Here is a 17,864-nt window from a genome sequence, read left to right as displayed (position 1 = left end):
GCGACAGCTGTGAGCAAGACAGACCAGAATCCCTGCCTCCTTGGAGCCTTAGCACAGAGGGTCAGATAGCGAAGACATGAGCCAATGAACAAGGTGATTTCAAACACCAATAAGTATTTTAAGGACAGTTGAAGAGTGTGATTGGGTGATGTGGTGGTGACTTTTCTGGGGCGCAGGGGGGGCCTACCTTAGGGATCTGAGAAGGGCAATGAGCGGAGCCCTTGAAGTTGAGGCCTAAATGACATGGAGCTGTGAGTCAGGCCAATGAAGCCCTGAAGGCACAGCCTTCCGGGAAGGGGAGAGAGTAGGTGCAAAGGCCCAGAGGTGGGCACGCACCTGGCATATTTGGGGAACAAGACTAAAACCAGGGTGATTGCCACATGGTGAGCGGAAGCAAGAGGAGCTGGAAGAGGTAGCTAGGACTGCAGAAGCCGGATTGTGCAGGGCCTCGAGGGCCTCATGAGAGCTTGGCTCTTCATTCTCACACAGTGGGGAAGCCATCGAAGAGGCATGACATGACCTGATTTTTTTCTTTTTTTAAAATTTATTTATTTGACAGAGATCACAAGTAGGCAGAGAGGCAGGCAGAGAGGAAGGGAAGCAGGCTTCCCGCTGAGCACAGAGCCCGATGCGGGGCTCGATTCCAGGACCCTGAGATCATGACCTGAGCCGAAGGCAGAGAGGCTCAACCCACTGAGCCACCCAGGTGCCCCCATGACCTGATTTTTAAAAAGACAGTGCCTTGTGCTTGCAATGAGGGTTTGAGGTGGAGCAGAGACCCAGGAGGACTGGAGGGATGGCGGTGGTGTGCACACGGCATGGTTGTGGCTAAGACCAAAGTGGGAGCAGTGAAGCTGGACAGAGCTGTTGGATTTGTAGTGTATTTTAAGCCTCTAATTCTCAAACCTGGCTGCACATAGAATCCCTTAGGGAGCTTTGAAGAAGTACGGATGTCTGGGCCCCATCCCCAGAGATTCTGCTCTGATTGGTTTGGGGCAGGGCCCTGGGTATCGGGGAGTTCTAAACTTCCAGGCGTCCTCTGTGTTCAGCGAGGTCTGAGAACCACTCTTCGGAAGGGCTGACAGAAGGAGAGGGACTGGAGGGTGTGCCTTCCAGCATCTTGGCCTGAGCAGCTAGGGCATTGCTTGTGCCATTTATTAAATGGGAGAGTCCAGGAGAATGGATTTTGGAGGAAAATCAAGGCTTCTGTTCTGGCCAACTGTGTCTGTATTACACGTAAGCAGAGATGACAGGTGGGCAGTAGAGAGCCAGGTTTAGGGCTGGTGGAGGGTCAGGATCAGACAGCTTTCTGCGGCGTCATTGGCGTCTAGAAGGCGCATGAGTCAGGGAACTGGATGTCAGGAGGACGATGGTGGGAAGGCTCTGGCCTGGCATTCCAGCTGCCCTCACAGTACGCGTCCTTTTCCCCTATGTTGACTCGAGTGGCCTCTCTGGGGTCTCATTTGGATGATTCTCACGGCTTCCCATCGCTAGTGAGTAAACCATAGACTGTACTCCAGACACCAGCCAGCTTCCCATCGGTGTGTTTTGCTGGTGGCCCCAAAGAAAACTGGGCCCCCAAATGAAGCATCTGTCAGATATCTAGCATTACTAGTTAAGGGGAGCAACTCCAGACCTGTCCTAAAGGCGTGCCCCGCCCCAGGCTCTCCAGCTACCTGTTTTTCCATTTTCCCAGCACACTGATGTGTTATGCAAAACCCAGTTCTATGCAAAACCAAGCCCGTCCAGAGAGAGGTGGGACGCCCTGGGGCAGCATGGGGAGCCTCGAACTCACACTGAAAACAGATCAGATTGGGGGTTCCTTATTAACAGTGCAGGATGGGTGTGTTTTTAGGAAGGTGCCAACGCAGGGTCCTAAGGAGCTCCCTAGCAGGATTATAATGTTTTGTATCTCAGGAATTGCCTATAGTTCTTCTCAAACTATCTCCGTGAGTTATTAATAACATATAACAATGTATGCATTGTTTGTCATTTGGGTTTGTTAGTATTACTAGGTTATATTTAAAAAAAAAAAAGAAGAAGAAGAAGAATCTCTTCTAGTCTCCCCCACACAGTTGCTAGACCCCTTCCAGCTTTGAAATCTTAACCGCGGTTGGACCATCAGAACAACTATAACCGCCCACAGCTTTCTGGACCAGTTAGCAGTCATTCCCCCACTGCAGCAGGAAACTGGTCTGTGCAGAGCTTGAGCAGGAAAGGGAAGAGGGAAATGGCTCACAAATGGAGATGAAGCTCCCATGGGAAGTAGGGTCAAAGGGATGGGCCTAGAAGGAGAGGGAAGGGAGCCAAAAGGGCCTCACTTGGAGGGGGGGGTGGGGGGAGGTGGGGAGGGGCGGCTGGCCTAGAGGTGGCGTGGTGTGGGCAGACCCCAAGACAGACCACGGTCAGGTCTCGGGTGCACTCACCTTGCTTACACTGAGGGTGTGTCATGTCAGGGAGTTCTCTGTGTTCCCGAAACACCTCAGAGCTCTGGAGGGGGCTCTGACCGCCCAGAGGAGGCAGCCTCTTGAAAACAAACCAGGCTTGAAGACTCTTATCTTGGTACCCATCTCCCTCCCCACCCCCACCCCATCGTCACCACTTCTTCCTTTCCCTTTGCAGACACATTTTAATTCCTCATCCTGTGAGCTTCCTCAGGAATTTAAAATTTAAATCTGAAATTTTAAATCTAAAATTTAGATCTGGGACATCTGTCTGTCTCCCGGAAGCTGCTTAAAGCTGAGAGGCCTAGCTTATCCCGTTTTGCCCTGGCTGCCAGGAAGCTCAAAGCTGTGCACTCGTAATAATCATATAAACCCTTCTGATCACTTACTGACCAATCACTTACTAACTCATGACCGGAAATGATCCCAAATCGGAGATTTGACAAAAGGAGGCGTATAAATCAATTTAACCACATCGTTAAGGAAAAGAAAATCCATCCGTCTGCCTGCCCCACTGCCCCTTCCTCCCTGTGAATCCCATCTTGTGAACACCTTGCCCTACATGGACTTCACACGACAGTCTCAGACCACTGCAGGCCTCCGTCTCAGTTTCTCCTGCCAAAACTCATCCACGTGCAGCTGGCGTTCCCTTCTGGAGCCGCCGTGACCTCATCGATTACACGCTGTGCACAGTCAGTTAGCAAGTATTTACTCGGGCCAGCGGCATGGTGGCAGGCCCCCAGAACACAGAGGCGGGATGGCCCTGGGGCCTCCCGCAGCATGCCGGGCGAGAGGCTCTGGGTGCAGCCAGAGGTCCTAACCTGTTCCCCCAGGTCAGGTCAGTTGCCTCGGGGGTCATTCTCCCTCGTGCCAGGCAGCTTCTCATACCTGCCACTGAGCAACTTAGAAACACCAACTGAAAAATCATTCTGGCTGCAGAGAGAGGAGAGTAACCCATTTGGGGATTATCTACTTCCCACCTTTCTGCAGAGGAGACAGGTGGCCTGTGACACAGGCCTGGGGCTGGTCACTGTGTCCCTGGCAGAGCTGATTAAGGGAGGGTTTCTGCCCAGACAGCAGGTGCGCTCATTCCTCAATCCCAGGAGCAGAGAGCCTGATGCGGGGCTTGATCCCAGGACCCTGGGATCATGACGAAAGCCAAAGGCAGACGCTTAATGGCTGAGCCACCCAGGCGCCCCCTGTTTCAGTCTTAATGTTAGCGTGCTGATATAGTTGCTGGCAGGAGAATGATATTGTCACATCAAGGCAACTATAAAAAACCTCTTCAACCAGCATCTCATAAATACCTAAGTTGTCTTCTGATAGAGACGAGGGTTCTAGATTGGGATTTTCTGGGTCCAAATCCTGGTTCTGCCTCCTGTTAGCCATATAATCTTGGGAAGTCACTCGATTTCTCTGCTTTAGTTACCTCATCTGTAAAATGGGGAATAACACAGTCTCTGCCTCATAGGTTTATTGGCAAAATTAACCAAGAGGATACAATAAAGCACTTGGAACTATGCCCGGCATAGGAGCACTGAGATGTCTGTTGTATCGTCGTTATCCTTCAGCTTGGGTTTATTGAAAACACACTCCTTGCCAGGCCCTGGGCCATGTGCTGGGCTGCATATTGAAAGACATTGTCTCTCAAGGATATATGAAAATAAATGCTTTAAATTATTCTTAAAAAAAAGAAAAGAAAAGAAAGACATTGTCTCTGTCATCCAGGAATTTACAGCCGTGCACAATTAGTGTGTACTTAAATGATAGGTGTTACAAGACAAAAACAGGCCCAGGCAGCAAAGGCCAAGTGAGGGCTTCTGTCTTGGGTGCGGCCCAGGGCCGTGAGGAAAAAGCAGAGGAAGATCCCAGGGTGAGTTTTGGTTCCAGCGCAAGAAGCAAACAGGTGCCTGGCAGGCTGGGGGGAGGTGCTGATGTGGGGTCCCTGGGGGCCCAGGAGGAAGACTTGGAGGGCACAGTGCCTTTGGGGAACTGCAGGTAGTCCACAGGGATGGGGGGGCGGCACTAGATCAGTGGTCCAGGGCTGGCTTGAGGCAGCCCTGCACAGGCCTCACCCAGGAGCTCGGACACTGGGCCCCATTGGAGGCTCTGCGAAGCCTGGGGAGGTGCCCAGGCAGGGAGAGTAACATGGCCGGATTTCCATTTTAGAAAGTTTACTCTGGGAAATAGTAAAGGAGAATGGACAGAGGTAGGAGACGCTCTAACATCTGGGGCATGTGAGGATGGGTCAGAATGAAGACCATGACAGCAGCGTGGAGGGGAGGATGTGGGATTTGAGGCAGTTTGGGGCCGGTATGTAGGGCAGAGGGTTCAGAGAGCTGGGGATGGCTGCCGGATTTCTACACTGAATGCACAGTAACCGGATGTCCCATGGGCCAGGGAAGGGATAGTAGAAGCAGGGGTTCAGGGAGAAAGGAACAGATTCAGTTCTTACATGGTGAATTTGGAGGATTGGTGTTTTTTTTTTGTTTTGTTTTGTTTTGTTTTGTTTTGTTTTGTTTTGTTTTGCTTTAAAGCCTCTTGAACAACCAGGTGGAGATGTCTGCAGCTTGAAAAGAGGCCTGAGTTAGAGCCCGGGCTTGAGCATCACCATTGGGGGTGACAGGGAGGACTGTCTCGGTGGCAGGGCGTGGGGAAGGTGCAGAATGAGCAGGGAGAAGGCCAGAAGGGATCCCTGAGGAGCACTGGGGTCCAAGGTGGGCAGCATCCCAAGGGAAGGCAAGGGGCCCAGGCCCAGAGGCAGGTGGACACCCAGAGGGAGCAGAGCAGCCTCAAGAAAGAATGACGGAAGGGACTGGATGGTCACAGGAGATCCGAGGGAGATGAAGGCTTAGAACTGACCTTTGGGGTTGGTCGCGGGAATTGCACAGTGACCTGGCGAGAGGTGTCCCTGGTGTGGAGATGCCCAGTGCTAGAGAGCAGAGAACTATAATAAGGGAGAGGTAGCAGAGACAGAAGTGCGCATGACCTCGAGAATCTCAGGTGTGAGGGGAGGGAGAGCCCGGATGTGCACACAACACAGGCGAGAAGCTTTGAGGTAAAAGTCTGCAGCCCCTGAAGACCAGGATTGGCTGGGACCCTCACCTTCCCAGCTGGTGGTTTACCCAAGCAGACTTGGTTTCTCTGAAATAGGAAAGGAACTGGGTAGGGGTCAAGGAAGGTACTGGAAGTTTGGGCTAGCCACTGAGGGGAATGGTTGCCAGAACCGTATCACACCTCACTGCCCCAAATTTAAAACAGATTCCCCTATGGGGCCAGATGCATATTTTAGAAACATAGGAGCGTTATGCACTTAAAAATTCTTTAGTGTTTTCAGCTTGCTGTGCGCAGAGAAAAGACTGGAAGAATATCCTCCAGCATGTTAATTACATGGATCTACGGGTGGTGAAGTCAAAGGATGGGTTTTCCTTTTCAATTTCCTCATCTCTATATTTTTGTAAGTCACCAGCAAGGATTACCGTGGCAGTGAGGAAAGAAGCATTGCGAGGTTGTGGTCTGCCGGGCTACAGGGACACGGAAGCTTCAAGGCCTCCCCGCAAGATGCGTAAGAATGGGGGGTCGGTGGTTCTCAGCGGTGCCAGCGCGACAGCACTGGCAGGAACATCTCAGCAGGGCTTCCGACTCCCTGCCGTCTGTCCAGAACTGTACCGAACAAAATTCCTGACCATGAACTAATAACAGGAAATTCTGAAATCTTTGGAGATAAGCAGAGAAGAGAATATGCTTTTTAGAAAGAGGAAGAAGGAAAGAGACAAGAGTCGTTTGAACCAGAGGCAGGGAAGGGCCCGTGTCACAGTCTGGTCGGTCTCAGGGACTGGCCCAGCTGGTCTCTGGCTCTGAGAGACGGATTCACGAGGCGGATGGGTACACTGTTGTATGATGTCTTCCCTCGTGGTCTGGAACAGCAGGCAATAATGAGGGTACCAAATGAGGGCTCCAGTGGCCCTTTGCAGTGTTTGGGATTCCCTCTTGTAGCCCTTTCTGTGCGGCCTCCCAAGGTTTACAGCAAGTTCTGGTGGCTGGGACCTTAAAAATTGGATGTGGAGGGGGGACAACGTGGACCTTCATTTAGGATAACTCGGACCCCTTGCTTTATCTCCTTGGGCCAGTGATGTTCCTCAGGGCTTTGCCTTTGTAGATAAGACAAGAGTGACGTCCAGCTGCAGTTTTATGGCCTCAGGATTCATAAAAGGTCACACGATTGTCCAAACTCAGTGACTTTTTACATTAAAAGGAATTAATGTGGCCCTCTGGGCTTCTGTGGGGCCTTCTCTGCCTGGGCCAGTACCCTTCCCAGTCCCCCTTTAAAATCTGCTCCTCTGGGTGGTCAGGGCCCTGCCTTGCCTTTGGAAAGACTTCTAGACCCTGCCCTTCTCTGGTACCTCTGGGCAGGGCCCCAGATATCCCCAGATGAGAGGGTCATAGCCTTTTAATTAGAAAATTCAGGAAAGCTGGTCATATTCCTGCTTTGGGTAGCTCCTTCCTGGGTTGTATTTTTTCGCTTGTATTTTTAGTGAGTTTCTAATTGCAAATGCCACGTGTTCTTATTAGGACATTTTAAGAAATATGGTTCAGAAAGTACATATTACCTGTGATCCTACTCTGTGAGATAACTATTAATGATTTTGCAGGGGTCTTTGTGTTTTATACACACTGTTGACCCTTGAACAACGTGAGTTTGAGTTGCACAGGTCCATGCATACACGAATTTTTTTTTTTATAAATGCAGTCCAGTACTACAAGTTTGCTTTCCTTATGATTTTCTTAATATTTTCTTTCCTCTAGCTTACTTTATTGTAAGTCAATACTTTATCGTACAGTATATCATATGTATAACATACAACATATGTATGAATGGACTACTTACATATTGATATTCTGGTCAGCGGTGGGCTATTAGTTCAGTTTGGGGGGGGAGTCAAGAGCTAAATGTGGGTGTGTCTACAAGGGCCCCTAACCCCTCCATTGTTCAAGTGTCTATGTGTCAACTCTGTACCAGCATGTCTTACGTGCCATATACTGTTTAGAAATCTACATTTGCCTTCAACAATCTGTCACAGACGTTCTCTGCGTTAATAGCTGTATACTTTTGCAGCATGTTTAATGTCAGGAGATGTATCCTGAAAGGCGTTATACATACCACAGAGTCCTTGCCTACCGAAGTTTGTTTGCTTTTAAAATTTTTTATCTTAGGGACACCTGGGTAGCTCAGTCGGTTAAGCGTCTGCCTTCAGTTCAGGTCATGATCCCAGGGTCTTGGGAGCCCCGAGTTGGCTTCCCTGCTCAGCGGGGAGCCTGCTTCTCCCTCTGCCCTGCCCCCTGCTTGTGCTCTCCCCACTCCAATAAATAAATAAAATCTTAAAAAAAAAAAAAAAAGAAAGAAAGAACATTTTTATCTTAGGCTTTTCCGATACCTGACTGCATTTTGCAGACCAGATTATTTTTCTACTTTTTTGAATGTTTAGAAAAAATGTTAATGATGGTTAAAGGGTATAAAAGATAACACGATGATATGATGATACGATGTCTTCACTCCCCTCCAACCTCATAAGTAAAACATCATAAAGACAGTGTAACCTCTTTGTATCCCTCCCAGCCTCCCCGCCACCACGGAGGTGATGGTTACCCTGAATCACGTGAGTTTTCACCATCTTTGGTGCCCACAGTGCCCAGGTGCCAGGATCCACGTTTCTAGAAGTTTCTTCTCAGGACCGCATCTCTGTCCCACTCAAAATCCTGAGCCTCCACCAATGAGAAGAGCATTCCTGTGGACGACGAGCAGTCCTTTGGATTTTCTCGTGTCCTGTTTGTTGCCCTGTCGCCCACAGGTGGACCAGTGAAGAAGCGCAGCACTGTTCCTAGTGAAATCAGCCACGTGCTGCCCATCTCAGGCATGAGCAGGTCTTTGATGAGACAGGAAAGTACAGGTGATAACAGATAAAGAGCTGGTGACAGGGGTCAGCAGGGGAAAGTTGGGGAGCCCAGCAGAGAGCCACAGGAGGGATGGGGTGACGGGGAGAAAAGGGGAGCACTCTTTGCCTCCCCAGAGAGGCACCCCAGGGCCACTTTGAGACAAATTGAAAATCTTCCCATAATCGAACTGGGATACTGAATCTTTTTTCCCCTGACAGGAAGACACCCCCCTCCCCCATGCCCTCTTGCTCCGGCTCTTCTGTGCTACCTGGCACCCCCTGGACAGGCCTCCTCTGGCCACCGCTTGGACTGTCTCCCTTCCCAGCTGCCTCTCTCCTGCAGCCGCTGGGATCCTCCTGGCCTTGCCGGGTCCCCACAGCCCTCCTGCCTCCCCCAGCTCCTGTTGCACCGGCGGCCATGCCTTCCACTAGGTGCTCAGCCTCCTTGCTGTGTCGGGGTGCCTGGCGGCCCGCCCGCTCACTGTTTGTGACCCAGGCCCCTGTCGCTTCCTCGCACTTGCACAGCGCGCGGTGTGGTGTAGATTCTCAGCAAGAGTTGTTCATTGATTTGTCTTTGCAGTTTCCATAGCTAGAATCTTTGTCCCCTGTGAGTCATTTTCTTAGCAAAAGATGAAACTCCAGCTCCCTTGTATTGTTAGCATTTCAAGTTCTCGATGTTTCTTCAGTGGCTCCTCCTATCCCAGAATTTCTCCTTTGCGGGAAAGGTTCTGCCACTCAGTTTTCATCTCTTCTACCCTGGGAACTCCTCCCTTGGCATGTTCTAGTCCATCAGCCCCACTCTGGGAAGGCCGGAGATGCTCCGTCAGCCCTGAGATGGCCACCTTCCCCACTCTAGTAGACCACACTGTCCCCCCACCCACACTTTGGGGGCCCCTTTGGGACCTGGGCGTGGGCCCGGTTCTGTCGTTCGGCTGTTACATCAACTTCGCCGACGGTGGTGGCTCATGGCTGCCACTGAGGAGAGCAGCCTGGTGTCACCTCAATCTTGGATGGGGGGTGTGGAACAGTCCCACGCCACACTGTGACTTGACCCAGAGTTAGGCCCAGTTCTCGCTAGGGAGCTGGGCCACGCGGCTGGCACCTTTGGCTCCCTTCTTCCTTGTTTTGCTGCTTTCACCCCATGCTGGAAACCGATAGACTTTTTTTTTTTTTTTTAAGATTTTTTATTTATTTATTTGACAGAGATCACAAGTAGGCAGAGAGGCAGGCGGGGAGAGAGAGGGGGAAGCAGGCCCCCTGCTGAGCAGAGAACCCAATGTGGGGCTCATTCCAGGACCCTGGGATCATGACCTGAGCGGAAGGCAGAGGCTTTAACCCACTGAGCCAGGTGGGTTAACTCCACTGACACCACCTAGGTGTCCCCCGATAGACTTTTTTCCAGGCAGGGGCTCTGGTGCTGAGCCAGGCAGAGCCAGTCATGGAGCTTCTGGTCATAGTAGTTCTCAGCCCTGCTAAGAGCTTTTTTAAAAATGCAGGTGTCTGGGCCCCACGGCTGACGGTTCTTGTATGGCAGCTCTGCCTCAGAGTCTGGGCACCCACAGCTTGTTAAAGCTGCACATTGTTTCCTGCGCACGGCCAAGGATACAGGCTACCTGGCTTGTTCTATTCGGGACTGCCAGAGACGGGCTGGATTCTCACCAGAGGGAATTTATTTCCTGCAGCTCTGGAGGCTGGGAAGTCCGAGATCAAGGATGTGGCTGGTCCGAGATCAAGGTCCATGTCTGGGGTGGGCCCACTTCCTGGGTCATAAACAACCATCTTCTTCTGTCCTCAGGGGGCAGAAAGCGGGAGGAAGCTCTCGGAGGACTGGTTATAAGGTGCTAAGCCTGTGACCTAATTGCCTCATGGAACCCTGTGACCGCATCACCTCCCAGAGGCCCCACCTCCTAATACCACACACTGGGGTATTTAGCCTATGAATCTGGGGGAGACACAAATGTTCAGTCCACTGCCCTGCCGTGTGCTGAGCAGTTTCTGTGGCGAGCATCACCTGAGCCCTTTCTGCAGGTTATCCGCACCTGCGTCTGGTCAGACCCTCGCAGGCACTGCCGTGTACCGGCCATCCTCACTGGAGACCTGTTTGCATTCACCATCTCTCTTCTCACACCCTCTCCACCACCGCAGGATTCATCTGGTTCCCTGCCCCTTTTGTTTAGATCTGAATTTCCCCCACAACTCGGTGTTCACTTCCTGGGCCATTGGCAGTAACCTCCTAACTAGTCTGTGGGATTTTCTTCTCTCCATCTTCTTACCCGATCTACGCAGCATAGGCAACTGAGTTCTCATCCTCAAGAAGTTCCCTGAGGGCTCTAGGTGGCCCACGAAAAGGACTCCTGTCCCCTCCTTTAGGCCTGGAATTCGTTCTACTCAAGCCTGCCCTTGCCCATCAGCTCAGCTTCTCTGCTGCCACTGCATACCCGGGCTCCACTGTGCCGATTTTCTCACCGTCCCCCAGAGGTGCCATGCTCTCACCTTCTTGTCTTTCCCTACGCCCCTCCACCGGCCACAATTTCTTTTCTCCCTCAGATCCACTTCTCAAACCTCAGTGCATGCCTCAGGACCTTCCTCTTGAGGGGCGTCTGGGTGGCTCAGTCGTTAAGTGTCCAACTCTTGATCTCAGCTCAGGTCTTGATCTCAGGGTTGTGAGTTCAAGTCCCGCGTCAGGCTCTACACTGGGCATGGAGCCTACTTAAAAAAAGGAACAAATGAAAAAAAGCGCTCACCTCTTAAAACTTCTGTGGTTGCGTTGGCTGATTGGTAGCTGCTCCTCTGTGCTTCTGCAGCACAGCTTTCTTCTAGAATTGTTGGTACTCCCCCAAAAGACCAGGGAGCCTCCTGGGACAGAGACCTTATTTGATTCCTGAATCCATAGCAGTGAGCACAGGAGCGCAGGCTGAGCACCAAGTAGGTTCCTGGTGAAGATGGGTTATTGCGACCTGGCTTAGGCCCAGACATGGCCTGTTTCCCTTCTGCTCAGATGGGCACGCAGCCCCGGTAGAGTCTCATGGCATTTTGGGTCTGCCACACAAAGGTGTTGAGAGTTAGAACAAAACGCACAGTATCCACAACCATATGAAAAGGAGGGGCACCTGGGTGGCTCAGTCAGTTAAGCGTCTGCCTTCGGCTCAGGTCATGATCCCAGGGTCCTGGGATCGAGCCCCGCATCCGGCTCCCTGCTCAGCGGGAATCCTGCTTCTCCCTCTCCCTCTGCCGCTGCCTGTGTTCCCTCTCTCGCTGTGTCTTTCTGTGTCAAATAAATAAATAAAATCTTTTTTTTTTTTTTTTAAGTACGAAAAGGATGGGATAGCGAATAAGAGGGTAGTTCTAGTCAAAAAGCAAGTCAGAAATCTGAGGGCAGTGGCTCACAGCTGCTTTTGGATTCTTAAGAACCAAATACAGATTACCAATGATTCACACAATAGGATTGGTTAAAAATAAATAAATAAATAAATAAAACTTGATTCTAGTTTAAACACTAATTTTCCTGAGGGAAATTTTTTGGTCCATAAGTGTCCCTCAGTATTGGCATAATTCTGAACACACATGTCGTTGGGGTGAAAATGTCCTGTCCGTGTGTGTAGTTGTTGCTTCCAAGTGACCATCCCCACCGTGGAGCATCAGAACTCCCGGAAGCCCTAGGCTAGCCCTGAATGCCTTTCCTCTTTCTGACAGGGAGCAGTGCCCAAAGGAAATGCCACTAAAGAATTCATCGAGAGTTTACAGCTGAAGCCCGGACAGGTGGTGTACAAGTGTCCCAAATGCTGCAGCATCAAGCCCGACCGAGCCCACCACTGCAGGTACCCACGTCCGCCCCCCTCCGCCCCCTAACCCCCACCTCTCACATGCTCTGGAGCAGCGCCCCACCCCTGCTCCCCACGTGGGCGTCCTCAGCAATAGGACTTCTGAACGTCCCCTGCTCTGGGCACCTGACCACTGTGACTCCTTCCTGATCTCCATGAGCTCCCCAGATTGGAAAGGGCATTTGGTTTGGGCTCAGGACACCTGTCCTAAGACTTGACTCTGCCACCTCTCACGAAGGACCCTGCCAGGCCCTGGACTCTCTCCGTCTGTCTGTAAAATTAAGGGGTTCCTGCTCATTCTGCCTCAAAGCTTTATTACCTTTTAAGGGCATAGGAGACAGACCTTTGGAAAATCATTCTGAGTGTCCGGCACTTGATCCATTTAAGAGGTGGGCCCTACTCACTTGACACTCAGAGGGAAACGAAGGGGCTGTGCCTGAAGGCGATGTTTCTTTAAAACAGAACTTCTAGAGGTTGTGACAATTGTGGGTTCGGCCAAAAAAGGCTTTTCCTCCTCTCATCTCCGGTGATTTTTCAGATTTTCAGATTTTCAGATTTCTTCATTGTTTTGAGTCTTCTCAGCGAGAAGACATCTAGCTAAAAACTGCATTTTATCACTCCAAAAGGGACTTTAAATGCTAAATTACCCTTGGTGCCCCTTGGTCCTTTTCTCAGACTCGGGCTGGGGGAGGGCAGCCAGGAGGGGCACACCGAGCTTACACAGCTGGTGAGTGCCACAGACAGACGTGGGGCCCAGTGTTTTTGGCTCCAGTCCAGGGCTCTCTCCACTAGAACTCCAGTTTGGGGGTGACTTATGTGTCCTGATGGACTTGTATGTATGTCTTTCTGTCAGAAAGAGAGATGGCCACCTCCCCAACTAGTTGGCCTCTCTTGAGGGTGACAGCTGAGGAGACTTGGACAGGGCCTGAGGAGCCTTGGACAGGGCCTGTGCTAATTGCTGTCTCCTGTGGGGTTTCCAGCAGTTTGGAGAAGCTGAGCCCAGCATGGGGCCAGTTCACTTCTGAGATCTGGGTTACAGACCAATGCAGGGCTTGCTGCTCATGCCTGGGGTGGAGGCACCTGTCTAGCCTTTTCTGCCACCTGTTTTCATCGCCTAAGTGAAGAGGCCCCATTTGCCTATGTGGTTCCCCATTCCCCGACTCTGGGCAGCCCAGTATGCTGAGTGGGCTCCTGCCTTGAATTTGGAGAGTTCGGCATTAGAAGGCCAGCAGGGACCCCACCACACTGTGGGACCTCGGACCAGGCAGCAGCACGTCTCTGAGCTCAGCTCTGTCCTCTGCAAAGGCGGTTGTTGCCCGGCGGCTTGCCGTGAGCATTAAACAACGGGAGTTGCTGGTCCCCCAGCAGAAGCCACTGGTTAGTGGAGGCGTGTGCGAGCGACAGGGCACATTAGGTTTAGAGGCTGGAACAGCAATAGGGAGGCGCGAGTTTTGCAGGAAAGAACTTTTGGGGGACCACAGTGGTTCTTTCTCTTCCCTCCCTGAGCCCTCGGCTGCCTCCACTGCCTGGCATTTTATTCACCGCCTCCTCCTCGCCTTTTTTCCCCGGGATGATCCGAGGGAGGTATTCTTGAGTGCTAGTAAACAAATCAGCTTGAGCAAAACAAGAGCTGCTGATTCAGACAAAGTCGAGTGAGGATGCCTGTGTGTCGCCTGCTTCCGCGTCAGGAAGTGTGTGCTGACAACTGCTCCTCTGTGAGGGCTCGCGGCCGCCCAGGTCATCTGGGGACCCACAGTTTGGGATAAGCACAGTTCCCAGCACAGCAGACAGAGCCGGGTTGACGACTGCTTGAGCAGACTGGCTCGAGAGAGTCGGTGTCCGTGTCCCTGCTCGAGTGAAGGCGCGTGTCTGTGTGCGTGAGCACGCCCCCGGCTCTTGGGATCCTGTCCTCCTGACGGAGCCCCATGGAATTTAAGTCCATCCCCACTCCCTGAGCTCTGATAGGTACCACAGATGCTCCCTGACCCTGGACGCGTGGGTATTCCTTCCAGCCCAGGGGTGTGTCGTGGGTCTTCTGCCCACAGAGAGGCATTCCAGAACCCCAGGCTGCTTTCGTCCTGGCAGTTGAGGACCATGGAGGCCGGTGGAAACACTAGAGAGGGAGCCATTCATGCTAAAGTGGACAGCCAAGGTGTTGGGCTTAAGACTTAGGTTCCTCTTGCACAAGGAGGTGGAGACCTGTGCTCCTGGCAAAGCCTCACACGCCTCCCCTTGCCGCCTGCCCCCACAAACACATGCACACTGAGGCTGAGACCATCACAGACTGCTTAGGGCCCCTGCTTGATTCTTACGTTTTCTCTTTCATGGTCATGACCACCAATAAAATTTATGTAGCGCTAATACTGTTTTTAAAGCATTTTACCTACATCATCTCTAATTGGGAAATGGGGACCAGTTCTGCAGAGGATAGTTCGGAGAAGCTAAGTTGCTTTGCCCAGGGCCCAGTGTGGGGATCCGAGAGCAGTGTTCTTTCTGCCACACCGGACTTCCTTACTCAACATTCTTGCTGAGCTGGGACCAGGATGTGGTAGACCCTTTTTTGCAGGAGGTGTGGGGTGAAAACCTGGACGTGGTCCACCTAGTGTCCTCTTGCTTTGTTCTCCGCTCGTGCCCTGCCAGGCGTCCCAGTCTGATACGCTGGAGCCACAGCCCAGGCCTGCTCTTTCCCCATCTGTAGCTTCAGGGCCTGCACTTGGCCCCCACCTTACTAAGGGGGTCTTGGGCCTGATCCTGGGCCGGAGCGGTGGATTAGACATTGACCCTGACCCTAGGGGCTCCCACTGAGGCAGGGCAGATGTACCTTTCCACCCGATACAGTTTGGTAAGTGCCTCTGTAGGGGGAGATGCAGACCCTTGGGGACACAGCTGTATTTCCACGGTGGGCCATCGCCCAGGCTTGGGCAAGGGCCTCAGCCAGCGACTTTGGGGCTGAGAACCAGGAGCCTCAGTGCACGTGAGCCGAGGAGCTTCTTGGGCTCTACCAAGCTTTTGAAGGAAGTGCTTTGGGGCCTGAAAAATGGCAGGGAACCTGGAAGAATAGAGAAGAGGGGCATTGCCTTCCTCTCGAGCATTGATTTAAAAACACAGAAGGGGCTCAGGAAACCCTAAGGCAGGGACATCAAAAGATGCTTACATGGAAGACGTTCGTTCTTTGCAGTGACTATTCCCACAGGCTTGGGAAACGCTGCCAGGCCCGCGGGTGCCTACACCCCAGGAGTGCGCCTGCGCACAGCGGCTCGCACGAGGGTCAGCAAGGGGTGCCCGAGAGGAGTCCCGGGAGAGGGCTGGCACACACTGGAAGGAAAGAGCAGCAAGGAGCCCCAGAGAGGAGAGAGCAAAAGGGCCCTCCCTCTGCCTGCTGTGTCCCCAGCCATGGGCGATGGGAAGAGGGCTGCCTCTGAGATGACCAAGAACCCCCGCTGGGGTATCCGGGGTTGTTGGAGGCCCACATTTTTCCTTCCTGGGGATGGATAGGGCCCAAGGCAAAGCAACTGGGCGGGACATGGACAGGCCTTGCCCTTGGCGTTCTCCAAACCCCAAATGCCGAACCTTTCAGGCTGGTGGTTTTGTGAGTCGTGGGCAAGACATCTCAGATCAGGGCCTCTTGCCACGCTTCCCGGGTGGACTCCACACCCACACGCACCACCGCCTGGCCCTGGCGCTTCTGAACAATCCTGCGTGCCGGGGGAGAGGGTCGGCCTCGGCATTCCGTGTCTTTGCAGGCAGGAAGCTCAGAGCCGGGCACAGTGGGCCAACTTCGGCCACTCTCAGCGGCTGTGCTCACTTGTCCCTGCTCCCTGGAGGAAGAGGAGGAGTGTCCTGATATGGCCGCCAAGCAGCACGTAGCCCGTCATGAAACTCTGTTCCCGGGGTGCACGCCGGGGCTCTTTAGAGGCCGGGAGGAGAGCAAAGGATGGATTAGTCTGAGAACTTGAAACTTGGGCGGCTTTCAGAGGCTGTCAGGCCACTTGGGTGCTGTCTGCTGCTGAGCACACTGCCTCAGGGCGCCCACTAGGAACCCCGTGCGGAGGAGGCGCGGATGGAGGAGAAAGGGCTCAGGGACCGGGGGCAGGGAGGGTGTTACCCCTGGGAGTTTGGTCCCCTGGTTGGAAGGGAGCAAAGACACCGGAGCTGAGGTAGCCCGTGCAAGGTGGCTCTGTCGTGGGAACATGGGGCCTGGGGGCTGAGGCCCAGGATGCAGGGAGTGGCCCTGTCTTCATTCTCTGCTCTGTACTCCGAAAATTATATCCTGGGAACAAGTGTTATCAGTTGAAATCTCTATTCTACATAATCATATGTACGTTTTTAATTAGTAACACATGCACACAGAGAGCAAGACGGGTACCCGACTTTGTCTTTATAGCCCTCTGTGTCCCTTTCATGCCTCTTTCCTCCCCTGCCCTCCTGGCTCCCCAGGAGAACCTAGAGCGGGGCCAGCCTCTCTCTGAGATGTGCCCATTCCCCCCTATGCTAGTGAGGACCTTCAGAGTTGTGGAGGACAACCAGGGTGGAGACTGGCCAGGCCCCCACAATCAGTTCTCACCTTGTCCTTACAACACTTACTTGCTATGGACGGGGAACCCGAGGCCCCGAGTCTGGCCAGTCTGACCAAGATAGCTCAGCAGGGCCCAGGCCGACCTTGTCACTCAAACTCACACCCTGCTCAGAAAAGGCAGCACGTCCTCCTCGGGGTACAGATGAGCCCGCAACTTTGAGTCATCCGTGGCCTCGCCGCGGGGCCCTCCTGCACAGTGGTCTGTGCTTCCTGGCCTGCGGTCTGGGGAGCAGCTCGCCTCCACTCCCAGAAGAGCTCCTCCTGCGCCTTCCCTGCCCAGACAGGCAGCCTGCCAGAGCTCCGCAGGCGTGAGCTCCCCATGCGGGAACGCGACACCGCCCTTTCCGCCAGGGTCCCCCCGCCGGGGCCCAGAACCTGGGATAAAGTTAGCTGTGGAAACTAGTGGAAAGAAAACCTGGTGTGAGCAAAGGTGCTTTCAAAACAGAAAACCCTTTATTTACAGTATTTCGAACTGTTTTGAACAAGTGACGCCCCAAGATCATGTCAAGGAGCCTGTGTTAACAAATGGAGACAGGACCCATTTCTAGGGAGCCCATCGGTTGGCAAAGGGGTGTTTCTAAACCCGAGTTTTGGGAGTAGGTGCTTTCAAGCCCCCAGGAGTCTGCACTCCTGTTACAGATTATTTCTTTCGAACAGGGATGTTTGCTGTCAGGTAAACTTGAAACAGCCTCAGTCCCAAAAGGAGCCCAATTACAAGTTAGCAATCTGCAAGTTCATGGGATTTCTGATCAACACTTAAATACATTCTGCTTTTGCAGCTAAGTGGTTGTTACCTTCCAGCTGAAAAGTCTTGCCCCCGGGACATCCTGCCCTTGAGCCCTCTCCACCTCTCCCAGCACCCTCCGTGGTCAGCCCCGCCCTTCCACCTGGCACCCACGCTTGGGTTCTGGGTGTTTGGAGGAAGCTGGGAGCAGCTGTTCTCTGTAAACTGCCCCTGCGCTCTGTCCCCACAGTAAACCAGCTCGGGGCTTACTGTCCCCGCCAGAGACCAGCCTCCTGTTCAGCCCCTCAGTGCCACCGTATTTCAAACAAGAGAAGGGGCCTTGTGGGCCAGTGACTGTCCCCTATT

At 52.8% G+C, this 17,864-nt stretch overlaps 1 protein-coding gene across 3 annotated transcripts in view; it reads left to right on the top strand.

Moving 5' to 3' along the window:
* Positions 1-17,864, top strand: part of LOC111144065 (zinc finger DHHC-type containing 3) — a 52,510-nt gene that overhangs the window by 19,123 nt on the left and 15,523 nt on the right. For all 3 annotated transcript variants that reach the window (XM_022498157.1, XM_022498156.1, XM_022498158.1), the window contains exon 3: positions 12,071-12,195. In XM_022498157.1, the coding sequence (XP_022353865.1) occupies positions 12,071-12,195 (125 nt within the window). The remainder of the gene's footprint in view (positions 1-12,070; positions 12,196-17,864) is intronic.

This window comes from Enhydra lutris, unplaced genomic scaffold (genome assembly GCF_002288905.1).
Source record: "Enhydra lutris kenyoni isolate GAN:26980312 unplaced genomic scaffold, ASM228890v2 scaffoldscaffold10, whole genome shotgun sequence".
Taxonomy (NCBI): Eukaryota; Metazoa; Chordata; class Mammalia; order Carnivora; family Mustelidae; genus Enhydra; species Enhydra lutris.
Note: the sequence above shows the minus strand (reverse complement) of the source record. Positions and strands in the feature narration are given on the sequence as shown.